This window comes from Eptesicus fuscus, chromosome 6, assembly GCF_027574615.1.
Source record: "Eptesicus fuscus isolate TK198812 chromosome 6, DD_ASM_mEF_20220401, whole genome shotgun sequence".
Lineage (NCBI taxonomy): Eukaryota > Metazoa > Chordata > Mammalia > Chiroptera > Vespertilionidae > Eptesicus > Eptesicus fuscus.
In genome coordinates, this window is record NC_072478.1 from 60,326,708 (window position 1) to 60,340,929 (window position 14,222).

Sequence of the window (14,222 nt, forward strand, 5' to 3'; positions counted from 1 at the left end):
TAACAATCAATGGAAAAATATCCTCAGGTGAGGATTAACAAAAAATCCAGCTTGATAAATCACACCTTTTGACAGGCCGGACAAAATGGAGCCCTAGGCTAGAAACTGGAGTTGTCATTCTTGTGGATTATACCACTAAGACATTTCACTTTCCTCAGTTTTTGTGACTAGGAACGTTCTGTGCTTCTTCACAACTTAGCGTGTTACCAAGTTTAATGCTTTACAAAGAAATAAGACTGTACTTGACATAAATGACTCACATCCTCACGTTAAACAAATCAGTAGCCTACAGTTGCGAAAATCTTTTTTGATTTTACTCTTGTAGCAATGTGTTCCTCTTCCTGAGACTCTTGGTTTAGAATCAAGCCCAGTTGTGCTAAGTCACCCTGACTAGAAAGTTCCTTACAACTTCATGGGAAACATGATGTCATTTAAAGTATCCCAATTCCTTAAGTTTAATTGCTTTCAGAAAACATGACCTGCACATTCTGATCACAGAGTTTAACAGAAATAACTAGGAAAACTTGTTCTTCTTGTAAACTTACCAGTAATACACACCTGAGAGCTCATGAGCTTTTATCTCATCTAAAGGGCAAAGACAGCACTGATTTATAAGCATTGATTTAACACTGATCTTGATTTTTATAATCCTAGGAGTCTCTTTTTAAACAAAGATCTTCAGAGTGGAATTTACTTCTTTGATAAGTCTGTTCTCATTTTAAACAATTCTACATCATTTTTTCTAAAATCTGAGATTTTCCCAGAATGTGCCTTCCACTCGTTCCTGATGATCTAAATCTTACTCCTCAAAGGTCAACTTAAATTCCGTCTTTTTCGTAGTTAATTTCCTGTTCACCCTAGTTGACGGTCTTTCTTCTCTAATTCTTGTGAAACATGCAGTCTCTGCTTTTCCTTTGACATTGAACTTACTAGTACTTAATATTTTAGAAGTCTGTGTTCTGGTTCCCTGTTAAAATTGCCTGTAATTATCTATAAAACATAGGTTTAAAGGAAAGAAATATCACACATCAGTACAAAGCAGGGGCCATTAGTTTGAATTCACACATTCATTATACTATATTCAATATTTATTGAGTTTCTATTACATGATAGACATTATCCTGAACACGGGGGATAAAATAGTGATTAAGATGGACACAGTTTTATATGCATGGAGCTCAGGGTCAGTGAGGGAAATAGTTATCAATCAAGAAATCACATAAGTGAATGTAAAGTTGCTACTATGATAAGCACTGTGAAAAGGAAACCAAGGGGTTCACTAAGAGAGTATACCAGGGAGATCTCACATAATCAGAGGTTTGGAGGAAGATTGAACTAGATCTGAGGTATGAAAAGTTGTCAAAGAGTTGCAGGGGCTCCAGGCAAAGGGTACGTGGATCCTTCAGAGTGGGAAGAAGCAAACTGAAGAAAAAAGGGAAAGTTTACTCTAGCTGGAGCCCGGAAATGAAGGATTTTTGCATATCCAGAGCATGCTTTGAAAGCACTAAAATGACATGGTCAGATTTTAATTTACACATCGAAAGATTTATAAATGATGGAAAACAGGAAAAATAGTCCTGTTTTGGAGGAGGAAGGGGGTCTCCAGGAAAAGAAGGATGTCAAAGTTGTAGTGCTGTCTGGTACCAGCAGGCCACGGTTAGAACATATAGTGGTGATTGGTTGTCTGACAGTCTAGGGACTAGGCGTGGGTGTTGGGCGACCACAGGAAAGAGGAGAAGCTGGAAGGGATTAGATAACTCCATGGCTTGTCTGTATATCCAAAGAATGAATATATATATATATATATTCTTTGGATACACAGTATAATTTTAAGACATGTATAATTTTATGAGAAATATTTGAAGAATTAAAAATGAAAAGGCTTGTTACCTATTTTGCTATATACCATACACATATTTCATTTTCTTATTTCACACAAATTTTCTCACTTGTGTAAAATTACAAGAGTATTTCTATCTTTCAGCTTATACTTTGAATCTAAATATTTGAATGGAATTATGGAATTAAGAATAATCATTGACTCTTCAAATTTTTGTATGTACTGGAAAAATAATAATAGTGTCAAGGATATAGACATATATTTGCAATAAACACTTACTAATTTTTTATTGACTTTTGTGTTCATTTTCCTGATCATGCCCCATCCCATTAGATATGCACTGTTAACACATTCTTTCTGTGGCTTAGTGAGAAAGAAGACTGCTTTTGGTGAAGCTCAGCTCTGTCAGGATCTCAAATAATAAACTAGACTTTTAAGGGGAAAAGAGCCTTGCTCACAAAGAAATGGGACGTTTAAAAACTGTCCACCAAAGTTATTGACAAAATTTCATTTGAAATGTTAGTGACAACCTAATCAAATATGGAATTCTGAAAATTATAGACTCTCATATTTAACATGTTCCATGTGCTGAATAAAAATACCTCATAGCAGAAAAAGTTTATTGAAGATGCTATTTTTTTTCTGTAGTAACCTAAATATATATGTTTTCTAGCCCTGCAAGCACTGCTGTGATATCTCTGGCATTTGGACGCTACGTTCTGGAACCATTTTTTATTCATTGTGAAATTCCTGAACTTGCAGTTCAGCTCATTACGGCTGTGGGCTTAAGTGAGTATGATAGGTATGAATATGAAAAACAAAAACAAAAATGATTGGAGATAGTTTCTTCAGATTTTTTGCATGGTCGAACCTTCTTCCCACATCATGTTCTTTTTTTGCTTATAGTTCCTTGCCAAATTTGTGTTGGAAAAGAATAGTATTTGGAGAGATACCTCATTATATTACACTAGCGTTCCCGTTGCAGGAAAAATCCTGCAATAGGATTTCCTGCTGCACTCTACCCCGCCTCCGCTCCACCCTTGTCGCCCGCCCCGCCTTCTCCAGCCCGCCTGCTTTTCCGTTCGCCCCCTGCCCTGACTTCGCTCCTCCCTTCTCCCCGCCCCCCCCCCCCCCCCCCCCCCCCCGGCTTGCTTGCTTCTTCGACGCTTTACTCCCTTCTGCAGCTCTTGGCTTCTTTCGACACTGTCTTGATATGCAAATTAGCTGCCATCTTTGTTGGGGTAATTTGCATACTCGTCCTGATTGGTTGGTGGGTGCGGCTTGGCTGGTGGGCGTGGCTTGGGTGTAGCGAAGGTGCGATCAATTTGCATATTTGTCTATTATTAGATTAGATGTCAGTTTTCCATTGGCCCAATAGCAAGGATAGCTAATCATTTAAAAGGCAAAGAAAAACCATCTTGTTGGTAAAATAGAAATTGGATTACATGGAGGGTGGGGGAGGAAAACAATTACAGATGAAAACCAAATTATTATTATTTTTAAAATATATATTTTATTGATTTCAGAAAGGAAGGGAGAGAGAGATAGAAACATCAGTGATGAGAGAATCATTGATTGGCTGCCTCCTGCACATCCCACATTGGGGATAGAGTCCGCAACACGGGCATGTGCCCTGACTGGAAATTGAACCATGAACTCCTGATTCTTAGGTCAACATTCAGTCACTGAGCCATGCCAGCAGGGGGAAAATCCAATTATTTTATGGATTTTTAACATTAGAAATTCTCCTTCCTCAGTGATAAAACATGATGAATTATAACTCAAATTTCCTCATGGAGTGATGTATATGTGTTGGGTGTGTATGTTGTGTTCATACATTTTATGGTGTTAGCAGCTGTCACTCTCAGTGTTATGAGTTTAACTGCCCATTGGTAATCATGATGAGTTTTCTTTTTATATTTGATTATTAGTAGCATTTCTCAGCTAGGAGTTTTCTTTACAATCTCCAAATTAGTAACTTGTTCATTTTTGTCAATGAGCACAGATAGTAGAAAATTTATAAAAACAAATAAAAAAGAGGATTTTGTACAAAATTACATAAGTGATATAAAAGCCAAGTATGACTAAGTTTTTAGAAGGGTGTAGCTTTCCAATCTTTGACTCTTACTAGAAACGATAACTTAATTCTAGATGCTAATTGAGTCAAACTATTTTAAGAATCAACATTTAATTATTTAAATTACTGAGAAATAGAAAGCTACACAGATATAACTGATTTACATACTCAGAATTTTTAGTTATGTGTAGCTCAGGTATTTCAATGGAACAATGAAGAGGATGAGGACGATGCACATTTGATAGCACAGAGGTGAGCGTTTAGTTATCCGGAAAGGGGAATTACACATAAAAATGTGGTAGTGGTTATAGCTCAGGCTTTTGAGGCCAGCAACCTGGAATTGAAACTTCATGTCACAATTTCTTAGTTTTGTGATTTGGGCCTAAATATTAAACCACTTAAGGTGTCAGTATTATTGGTAAAATACCTGTGAAAAGATTATTTTTCTTGAATGGCTGTAGAAAGATGAAGCTATGTCAAATGTTGAAGGCCTTTAGCAGAATTGCTCAGAGAAAATTCTTGATAAATCTGGTATTCCACTATGGGACACACTAAATGTTGTGTCCATTCTATTCTTGTCCCTGGATTGACTGAGGCAGAATCATACTGCAATTATTACATTTGAAAAGAGAAAGGTAGGGGTAGTGTTTTTGAGGGCTCTATAAATTGCCAATAGAAGTTACTAATTAAAAACCATAACCAGCAAACTTTGAATACATTCTATGTAAACATTTACAAATCCACAAATATTTCCCATTTTGGCCTGGAAGTAAACTGGACAATGGTTAATACATTACTATTTTGGGAAGTCTAGGTGACTATTTTCTTATTTACCCAAATTCTATTAAACAATTTTAAGGGAAAATTTGAATTTTAGACAAGTTAATGGTAACCGTTCAAATCAAAATTTTAAAGCCATTATATGTAAGGATAACTAAATATGTTATGGTTTGCAAAACTTCTTTATGTAGTAGAGATTGGTGACCGAATAGTTAACAGAGTCAGTAAATCTTGGATGAAGCTAGACATTCCCTTTTATTTCTGCTATTAGTTATAACATTAGTTTACAAATTCTGATGTTCTTTTGTAAGCTTGAAATTTTGAGGAAATGTGTTCCTATAATAAGAAGCACTAAAAGAGAGGAAAAAAATCAAATGGATATTCTTATGACTCAGTGGGAGGTAATGTAAGTCAGTGGCTAATTGGGAAAGTCAAACTCCCTTTCGGAAGAATTTAGCTTTCATGGAGCAACAGGAACTGGAGATGGCAATAGAGAAGGAGAAATTCACCTGGGGGCAAATTTCTCACAGTCTGCATTATTCAAAGTTAAGATAGGTGACTTTCTGCCTGCTAGGGGTGGGGTGGAAGGTTAGTGAGAGGTAGAAAGTAGAGTTTAATTGTATGAACTGCTTCTTATATTCCCTGGGGGAGGAAATCATTTGTGGTAGTTCAATATAGAAGAGCAAACCTGAAGGGTTGTGTTATAATCCATTCACAGAAAAAAATGAATTTCAAGTTTTTTGAAATGTTAGCCAACCATTTAAGAAATGAGAGTGGGGTGAGGATGGAGAGTTACTAAATGCTAATTTACTCCTCATCCCCCTTTAAAAAGTACAGAGGTCCCTGACTTACAGTGGTTCGACATATGATTTTTATTTTTTAACATATATTTTTATTGATTTCAGAGAGGTAGGGAGAGGGATAGAGATATAGAAATATCAATGATGAGAGAGAATCATTAATAGGCTGCCTCCTGCACGTTCCCAACCGGGGATCGAGCCCACAACCCAGGCATGTGCCCTTGACCTGAATTGAACCTGGGACCCTTCAGTCTACAAGCCAGTGCTCTATCCACGGAGCTAAACCAGCCAGGGAGATTTATGGATTTTTAGACTTTATGATGATGTGGTAATGATTCACACTGTGGATGAAAGGGACCACATGCTAACCTGACAAGCTCAGGGAAGGCCTGCATGGCAGGCTTGCAGAGACCTAAAGGAACCACAAAGGATGGTCTGAAATTAAACTTTAACTAAACGCAGTTATGGTGGGCAGTTACTTCCTAGGCCGGTATCTTCACTGACAAGGTCAACCTTTACTTTAACTGAGCCTATCTGTCCTTTTGCATCTATGATAACATACCCTTGAAATGTCTGGGTAACTTGTAACTTCCCTTTTTCTGGAGCCCCTGGGGCACAATCCAATGTGCTGGGTGCCAGGACAGATACCACAAATTCCTTCATTTATCATGTTAATTGTTCATCCACCCACCTAAGTATGTGTCCATCATTTTACTTTTTATCATTTTACTTTTTATTCATTGAGGTTCTGCTTCCTGGCATATGTTGACAGTTTGGCTCAAATAAACTCACAAAAATTCTTTACAGGTTTCAATGTTTTTTTACATTAACATTACTCAGTAGAACCCATACTTCAAATTTTGATTTTAATAATTTCTTACTATATTCTGAGCATATTTAAGTAGGCTTGGCTAAGTTATGATGTTCAGAAAGTTGGGTATGTTAAATGCATTTTCCACTTAGAATTTTTCATCTCACAAAGGATTTATCTGGATGTAACCCTATGGTAAATACAGGAGCATCTGGGCTCTACTTCATTTCTGTCAAATTAATAAGGATGAAAAGCTGTGTTTGTTCAAAGTCCTCTCCATTGGGGTAAACATGAGTCACATGGAAGTGTAACTGGGAAATCTTATATTCATGTTTGGCATTCCCCTCTATCCCAATACTGACATTATTCCCTTTACCTTCGGTAGAACTCCATGAATTTTCACTCTTTTTGTAGTTTCAAGAAGCATTGGTAATGTTAACGTAAAAAAAAAAAAAACACACAAAAAAAAAAACCACACACACACACACACAAAAGTGAAACCTGTAAAGAATTTTTGTGAGTTTATTTGAGCCAAACTGTGGACATATTCCGGGAAGCAGAACCTCAATGAATTGAAATAATGCTCCTGAGAATGGCGGGTTACATCTGTATTTATACATTCCAGTTAAAGGAAAGGGATGTAGGTGAGTTACATGAAATCCATTGGTGATAGACTAGAGAGGCAGGAGAAAGCAAAGTGGGGAAACCCCTGGGATTGGATAAAAAGTAAAATGATGGACACATACTTAGGTGGGTGCAGGAACAATTAACATGATAATGAAGGAATTTGTGGTATCTGTCCTGTCGCCCAGCATATTAGGTTGTGCCCCAGGGGCTCCAGAAAAAGGGAAGTTCCAAGTTACCCAGACATTTCAAGAGTATGTTATCTTAGATGCAAAAACACAGATAGGCTCAGTTAAGGGAAAAGTTGACCTTGTCAGTGAAGATACCGGCCTAGGAAGTAACTGCCCACCATTACTGCTTTTAGTTGAAGTTTAATTTCAGGCCATCTTTTGTGGTTCCTTTAGGTCTCCGAGTTTTCAAGACTGCCATGCAGGCCTCCCCTGAGCTTGTGAGGTCAGCATATGGCCCCTTTCATCCACAATATGCATACGTTGAATATTTAAAATGATATTTTGTCTGTTGTTCTGCTCTCATGAAACTAAACCCTAAATAAGCACACACTCTAAAGGAAGAATAATATAATAAAAATAGTTTTTCAAAATGTGAGATCTACTCCCAGATCCAACCCTCACAACCTCTGTGAGTTTGAGTTTATGTAGGTGAGTAGATAGCCCTGCTCAGCTCTCATACCTGTGAGAATTATTAGGGGAAGCAAACCAATTAAAAATAACATGTGATGGCATTGTGAGAAAAAATTAGCCAGTTCTACAAACGCATTACTGTATTTTCTTTTTTAAATCTGTATTTTCCTGGCATCAGTAACTTACATGAAAGAAAATCTAGGACCAGTTCTGTGCTAGCATTTCAAATATAGCACAGTTTGGTGTGAATTTGCTTCATCTTCTGAAGTCTGGCTATACTTATTCCTTTCCTACCATAACTAAATTACCAAGACAGACAAGTCTTAGGTAGATATGCATAGTATTTAAATACACAAGTACTGCAGACAACAACCATTTATTCAGGAGGATAGCAATACAGTGTGTCCCTGAAGTGTCCTGAAATCCCAGCCAAGACAAACATGAACTTTAGCAGAGAGGGGGAGTCCCCAGGAGTTTGGAAGAACCAGGTGTTCTAGTGAGATCATATATGTCTTTGAGCTACTTCCTCCTTGTTACCTAGGAACTAGTGGCAAAAGTGAGGACTCTAAAGGCAGCCTACCTTGGCTCCAATCCTCTCTTCACACTTACCTGTGTGAACATAGGCACGTTCATTAATGTCCTGAGTCTCATCGGAAAAATAAGGCCAGTGATGGTAACCACATCATAGAGAGGCGAAGATTAACATATCCATGTAAAGTCTTTGCACTGTGTCTGCCATGTAATAATAGTTTACACTTGTTGCCAGCCTAAAGCGGTTTCTTTGCCTGCACACGTCCAGGCCCAATAAGACACCAACAGGAGTTTGTAGCAAAGTAAGGGTTTATTTTTAGGAAGTGGCCTACGCCTGGAGATGGGCAAGCTAATGCTCAAACACATGGCTTCCAGGGCATGGGTTATATGGGGAAAGATCATTAATCACGGTGACTAAGGGAGTTCGCGTCATGGTCTCTACTGATTGGTCAGAGCTAGGGTAGGGGGTCATTAGTGCATCTGGTCCTGGTGTCAGCCATGGCATCTCTGTCTAGTTTTGCCACTTTGTTTTTCTGGACCTGGAGCTGAAACACAACTGAGGCTTAGCTGTTATCCCTCATTTGACTTGGACTGTAACTCTATCTCTGGGGTCAACAAACTGGAGGCTTTGTTCCTCAGGTTATTTGATGCTGATCAGAATTTCTTTGTCCTGAAGGCTTAACCACTGAGGGAGTGGCCCTGTAAGAGAGAAGGGGGCAGGTGAGTCAGGATGCCCAATGCGGCCAGTAAGAATCAAAAACAAAGAAAGAAAGGAGAAAAGGTCATATTAAGAAATGAAGTTTCTACACAGTTACACGTGATTTAATGCTTACAACTTGTTTTCCCAATAGTAAGTTCCCTAGATATAGACTCTGTTTATTTATTGCTACACATTTTCTCTGAAATTAGTGCATCCAGGAAATAAATGCTAACGAAGAGATAAAGGCAGTCCAGGCAGCTGTTAGGAAAACAATGACACAATCCACATTAGCTCAACCATACAACATCCATACAGCATTCATATGTTTTACCAGGGTAACATGAAGCAGTCAGAAGTCCAATCCAGGGAAAACCCAATATATCCAGGCTCAGTAATCTTACTCTGCAAAAGCAAATGCAGACTTGAATTACAGAAGTGCAGCAAGACATACTTGCCATTCTAAGTCACAGACTCAGGCCTTAACATTCCCCTAAACATCCTCTTCAGATACAGCTCCCTTCAAATATGTATTTCTTATCTCCAGGATTTTCACATATGGCTTTCCTGGCTGCATTTCAGGTCTTAGGAGACTGCATCATAAATAAGTGCCAAAAAACTCTAGGTCACTGAATTTTCATTTTGGTAACATTTAGGATAAGCAACACAATAATAGTAACCATTATCATCATCATCATCATCATCATCATCATCATCATCATCCCAAATTTATATAAATAGTTCCTAATGTATGAAATTAGCAATTATTATTCAATGAAAGTAAAACTAGGACCAGAGAGCTTGCTCAGATTTCTTTGATTATTACATTGTGGGTAGTGTATCAAAAACAAAGTAGGTATTATTTGTCTCAGAGACTCAGTAAGCTCTTGCTCTACTGAATCCCAGATCCTTTTTCAATACTGTTGGATAAGCAGCATCATAGACTTAAATTTCTCTGTAAGGGCACATGATGAAACAGCAGTTTCAGCCAAGTGAGAACCTTCACTGCGCCTCTGTACCGGCCGCCTTGTTCCTTGTTCAGCTGTATCCTTCAGGGTGGCAGAGGCACACCCCAGCTGTACCACATAATGAGTGCAATGTCTGGATGCTCAAGTAAAGCAGCATTTTGAGAAACCTTTGAGAGAAATCAGTCTTAACCAGAATTTTTATTTCAGCTGTCTGAGAGCAAAGTGAGGTAAGATTATCAATTTGTAATATCAGTTTAATTTTGTCTTCCATTTTTCTAAGAAGACTTAACAAAATACAAAAGAAAATCCCAAATACTTTTTTCTTTTTTAATAGGCACTGAATACTTACATTCTTTATGAAAATAACAAACCCTCTTCGTCTTCTCAAATATATAGATAGAGCTTCCAAAAATAAGAATGCCTCTTTCTCTTTCTTCTTTCTCCCTCATCCCTCCCTCCCTCTCCTCCTCCCTTTCTTCCTTCCTACTCTTTTCTTTTTTCTTTCCTCCCTCTTCCTCTCTCTCTCCTTCCCTCCCTCCCTCTATCCCTCCCTCCCTCCCTACCTTTCTCCCTCCCTCCCTTCTTTCCTTCCTTTTTTCCCTTTCTCCTTCTCCTCCTTTTTCTCCCTTCCTCTCTATGCAACAGCTCTCTTCTACTGTGGAGTGCTACCAGAAATAGTGTTTGGGGTTGGTTTTAGGAGCTCTGTTTAAAAGAAAACAGTGCTCTTTTGTTGGTGGTGGGAAAAGAGATTCAGGCCAATGAATCTCTTTAACTGAAAAAATAATCCCCTTCATATGATGATTCATTTATCACAGAGTCATTTGCATAGAAACAGGAGAAGAAATCACTGGATGACAAAGATGAGAGCAGAGTTGCATTGTATTTTTTTTATATATATAAGTGCTTTATATTGGGGAGAGAAATAATTTTATTTTTTATCCTTTCTCTGATAAAATAATGCACTGTGCCATTAATGCTGTGTCTGTTTCTTCAAGTTTTAAGCTTCAAATGTAGATAAAAACTTCCCCTTAACCTCCCATGTAGCTTATTCCAGGCCCAGCCTTTCTGATCATCCTTCCTTTAAGCCTTTCTTCATTAGGAGACTCCTCTGTGGGGAATCTACGGAGCCCTTAGTTTTTCCATCTTTGAATTTTTTTCAAAAATGAAAATTGCTTTATTTGTTGCTTTAAAATGCTGCATGTTCATTATAAATTTATTGAAATAATGCAGAAAAATAAATAAGAAAAATTGAAAATTATTTAGTGTTCTAACATCCATAGATACCTTCTGTTAATGTTTTGATACTTGATTTTTTAGATTTTTTCATTTCCTTTCTGCCTTTGTGTGTTTATATGTGTCTATCCATCTCTGTCACTTGCTCTATTGGTCAGTATTATATCATGAACACCCTTTCATATCATAAATATCTGACTACATCATGATTGTAAATGCCTGCATAGCAAACCATTAAAAAATGTCCCTTAATCAACCTTCTTTTAGGGATTTAGGCCATTAAGTTGATAACATTTGTACTGATTCTTAAATTCTGAAATGAGTCAGTGATTATGTCCAGCAGCGGAAGATGAAAAGATAACTCGTTGCTGCACATAAGGAAAGCTTCCTATTGCAATTTGAATAAGAATTTTGTGTTTTGTTTTATCTGTGGAGAAATACCTTTATACACTTTTTGTTTGGGAGGACTATACATTTTTAAAAATAAAGCTTATAGATAATAACTGCAACTATGGAGTTGCTTTTTGGTGGGAAGAGATGGTTAACTCTGAGCATAAAGTTTTGTAAAGAGCATAACATTGAAATCCACTGCCTAGAATAACCCCAGTCATTCCCGCAGAGTATATGAGGCAGCATCTTATCACCATTCATTTCATGTCTTTTGGCCCATGGTAGTGGTTTTTGGTTTTGTTTGTTTTTAAACTGAGTATCCAGCTCATTCACTCATTCAACTAAACGGTGCTGATGGTCTTCCTGGGGCAGGCGTGAAGCTGGGTGCTAGCAACGCAGAGATGGATATGGCTTGTTTTCTCCTCGAGGCTCTCATGGTCCGCACCGGGTGGGGAGCGTGGCTGGTGGCGTGCTGCTGGGAAACCACAGGCAGCCTCCGTAAGAAAGGGACATCCTGCTGGCTTCGGACCCAGGGCTCATCCTAGCCTGGGTGCTCTTTTGGACTCCTCACTTACAGTGGTTTTTGTCCAAGTCCCGAAACATGTCTTGGAAGACTCTTTGTTTTGGGTAGTTTGAAAGTCACTCTTGGCCGTGCTAATTGGACAGTGGAGAGGAACAGCACAGCTGCTGGCTAAGGCTAGTCCTGTGAGTGAAGCATAAGGTCCCAGCCACGTTCTTGACGTCTTACTTCTTGAGTGTGCTTCGCACTGAGAGGTGAATGTGCACACAATCACTGAGAGAGGAGATAGCTGCTGCCTTTGCAAGCGGAAGAGTTGCATTCAGCAACCTGATTGTGTGCTGCGATGACTTCAGGATTTGCTTAGAAGATATTTTTATATAATCATTAAGGCAATATAATATATGTTCACTCTTATATTTAAAAGGAACAAGAAATGACTTCTTACTGTCCAGAGGTTTTATCTAAAAGCTTCTCAAACTTTAATGTGTATAAAAATCACCTAGAGATCTTGTTGAAATGCAGATTTGTATTTCTTAGGTCTGGGCCATGCCCGAGTTTCTGCATTTCCACAATGCTTCCAGGTCATGCCAACACCTCTGGTTCGTGGATGGCCCTTAGAGTAAACAGGACCTACGATGTCTTCATGCCAATAAGGATTCTCCTTTTGTAACTTCATCTGTTTTTTTTTTTTTTTGTTTGTTGTGTGTTTGTTTGCAGCTGCAGTGATGGTCCTAAATAGCATGAGTGTCAGCTGGAGTGCCCGGATCCAGATTTTCCTAACCTTTTGCAAGCTCATAGCAATTCTGATAATTATAGTCCCTGGAGTTATGCAGCTAATTAAAGGTATGGACTGAAAAATAAATGCTTTTTAAAGTACGTACCTGCTTTTGGTCTCTCCAACATTAACTTTCGCTTGTACTAGCAGAATCCCTTAATTAGTCTCTGCTTGTGGATCTTGGAATCTATACTGTCATCTAATTGATATGAAAGCCTGCTACCCTGAGGATGAGTTGGTATTTAGAGCTAAATGGCAACAAGAGCATTAAGACTGGGCCAAGCAACAAAATGAGGCATCAATTAATTCTCTCTCGGTGTAAACTGTTTGAAGTGAAAACTCAAAATGGAAAAAAAAAAAAATCTGCAGTTAAACTTGAAACTAGTTCAGTGACAGAAATGAAGATTAAAAATATCTGGAACATAATAAAAGATGATCAATAGCCAAAACCGGTTTGGCTCAGTGGATAGAGTGTTGGTCTGCAGACTGAAAGGTCCCAGGTTCAATTCCGGTCAAGGGCATGTACATTGGTTGCGGGCACATCCCCGGTAGGGGGTGTGCAAGAGGCAGCTGGTCGATGTTTCTCTCTCATCGATGTTTCTAGCTCTCTGTCCCTCTCCTTTCCTCTCCGTAAAAAAGTCAATAAAATAAATAAAAAAAAAAGATGATCAATAATTCTTTTCCTGTATGGTTACTATTCTTTTTACCTTAAGAATGGAATTTTGGCAGGGAGACAGATGAGGGAGTAGCATTCCTAAAAACCAAGTATTATCTGACAAAAATAGTGGTGAATACTCAATTATCATTGTTACATTATTTTTAATGTGAACTCTGCATTTTAACAGAAATGTAACAGCGTCTTCTGGGAGTACTTGCCTTATGGAGTTGACTGTTTAGTAAGAAACCTGAGGTGGTTGAGCGGGGGGATGTCATTTTGAGTTTCAGTTGTTGTAGGGAAGGAGGCACATGCAATAGCTTGGGTTCAGGGGAAAGTGTTGGAAAGAAGCAGGCCCAGGTGAGTTATTTAATTAGCAATGGGCAGGATAGTAGGAAGTAAATAGGAAAGTGAGATGAAATTGTAAGGGAGTGACCTATAACTTGAGCATGTAAAGTATTTAATGTTTACATGGACATTGTCAGTTCCAAGAAAGGGAATTTATTGGGAAGTTTAATGAAGTTGCAGAAGAATTACACAAGGCAAAAGACATGCCAAAATTCAGCAAAATGGGTAGAGGCATTAAACAATAACAAACGGCAAAAGGTCGGGGAAAGGGATTTGCTGTTGTCCACTTAATGAGCCCAGTGGGAATTCTTAGAGTCCTCCTGGCTAGATGTTTGCATCCAATCCAGCAACCTTGGCCTACTCCGAATAAACACAATAAAGAGAAGACAGGAGCTGGCTCTCCTCATTCACGTTGGTCTCCACAGAGCTGGCCTGCTCAGGTTTTATCTGAGCCATGAGAAATGTAGGGAAAATGATGTTTTGTTAGTGCTTTCTTTTTCTGGGCTAACTCTTTAGTCTTCTGTAAGGAGCT

The 14,222-nt window shown here is 38.4% G+C and overlaps 1 protein-coding gene across 1 annotated transcript in view; it reads left to right on the forward strand.

Annotated features, from left to right (window-relative positions):
- The window catches only part of SLC7A11 (solute carrier family 7 member 11), a 74,040-nt gene that overhangs the window by 4,092 nt on the left and 55,726 nt on the right, over positions 1–14,222 (forward strand). Inside the window, exons 3-4 of the mRNA XM_008143555.3 lie at positions 2,514–2,629; positions 12,630–12,755. Coding sequence (XP_008141777.1) covers positions 2,514–2,629; positions 12,630–12,755 — 242 coding nt within the window. The remainder of the gene's footprint in view (positions 1–2,513; positions 2,630–12,629; positions 12,756–14,222) is intronic.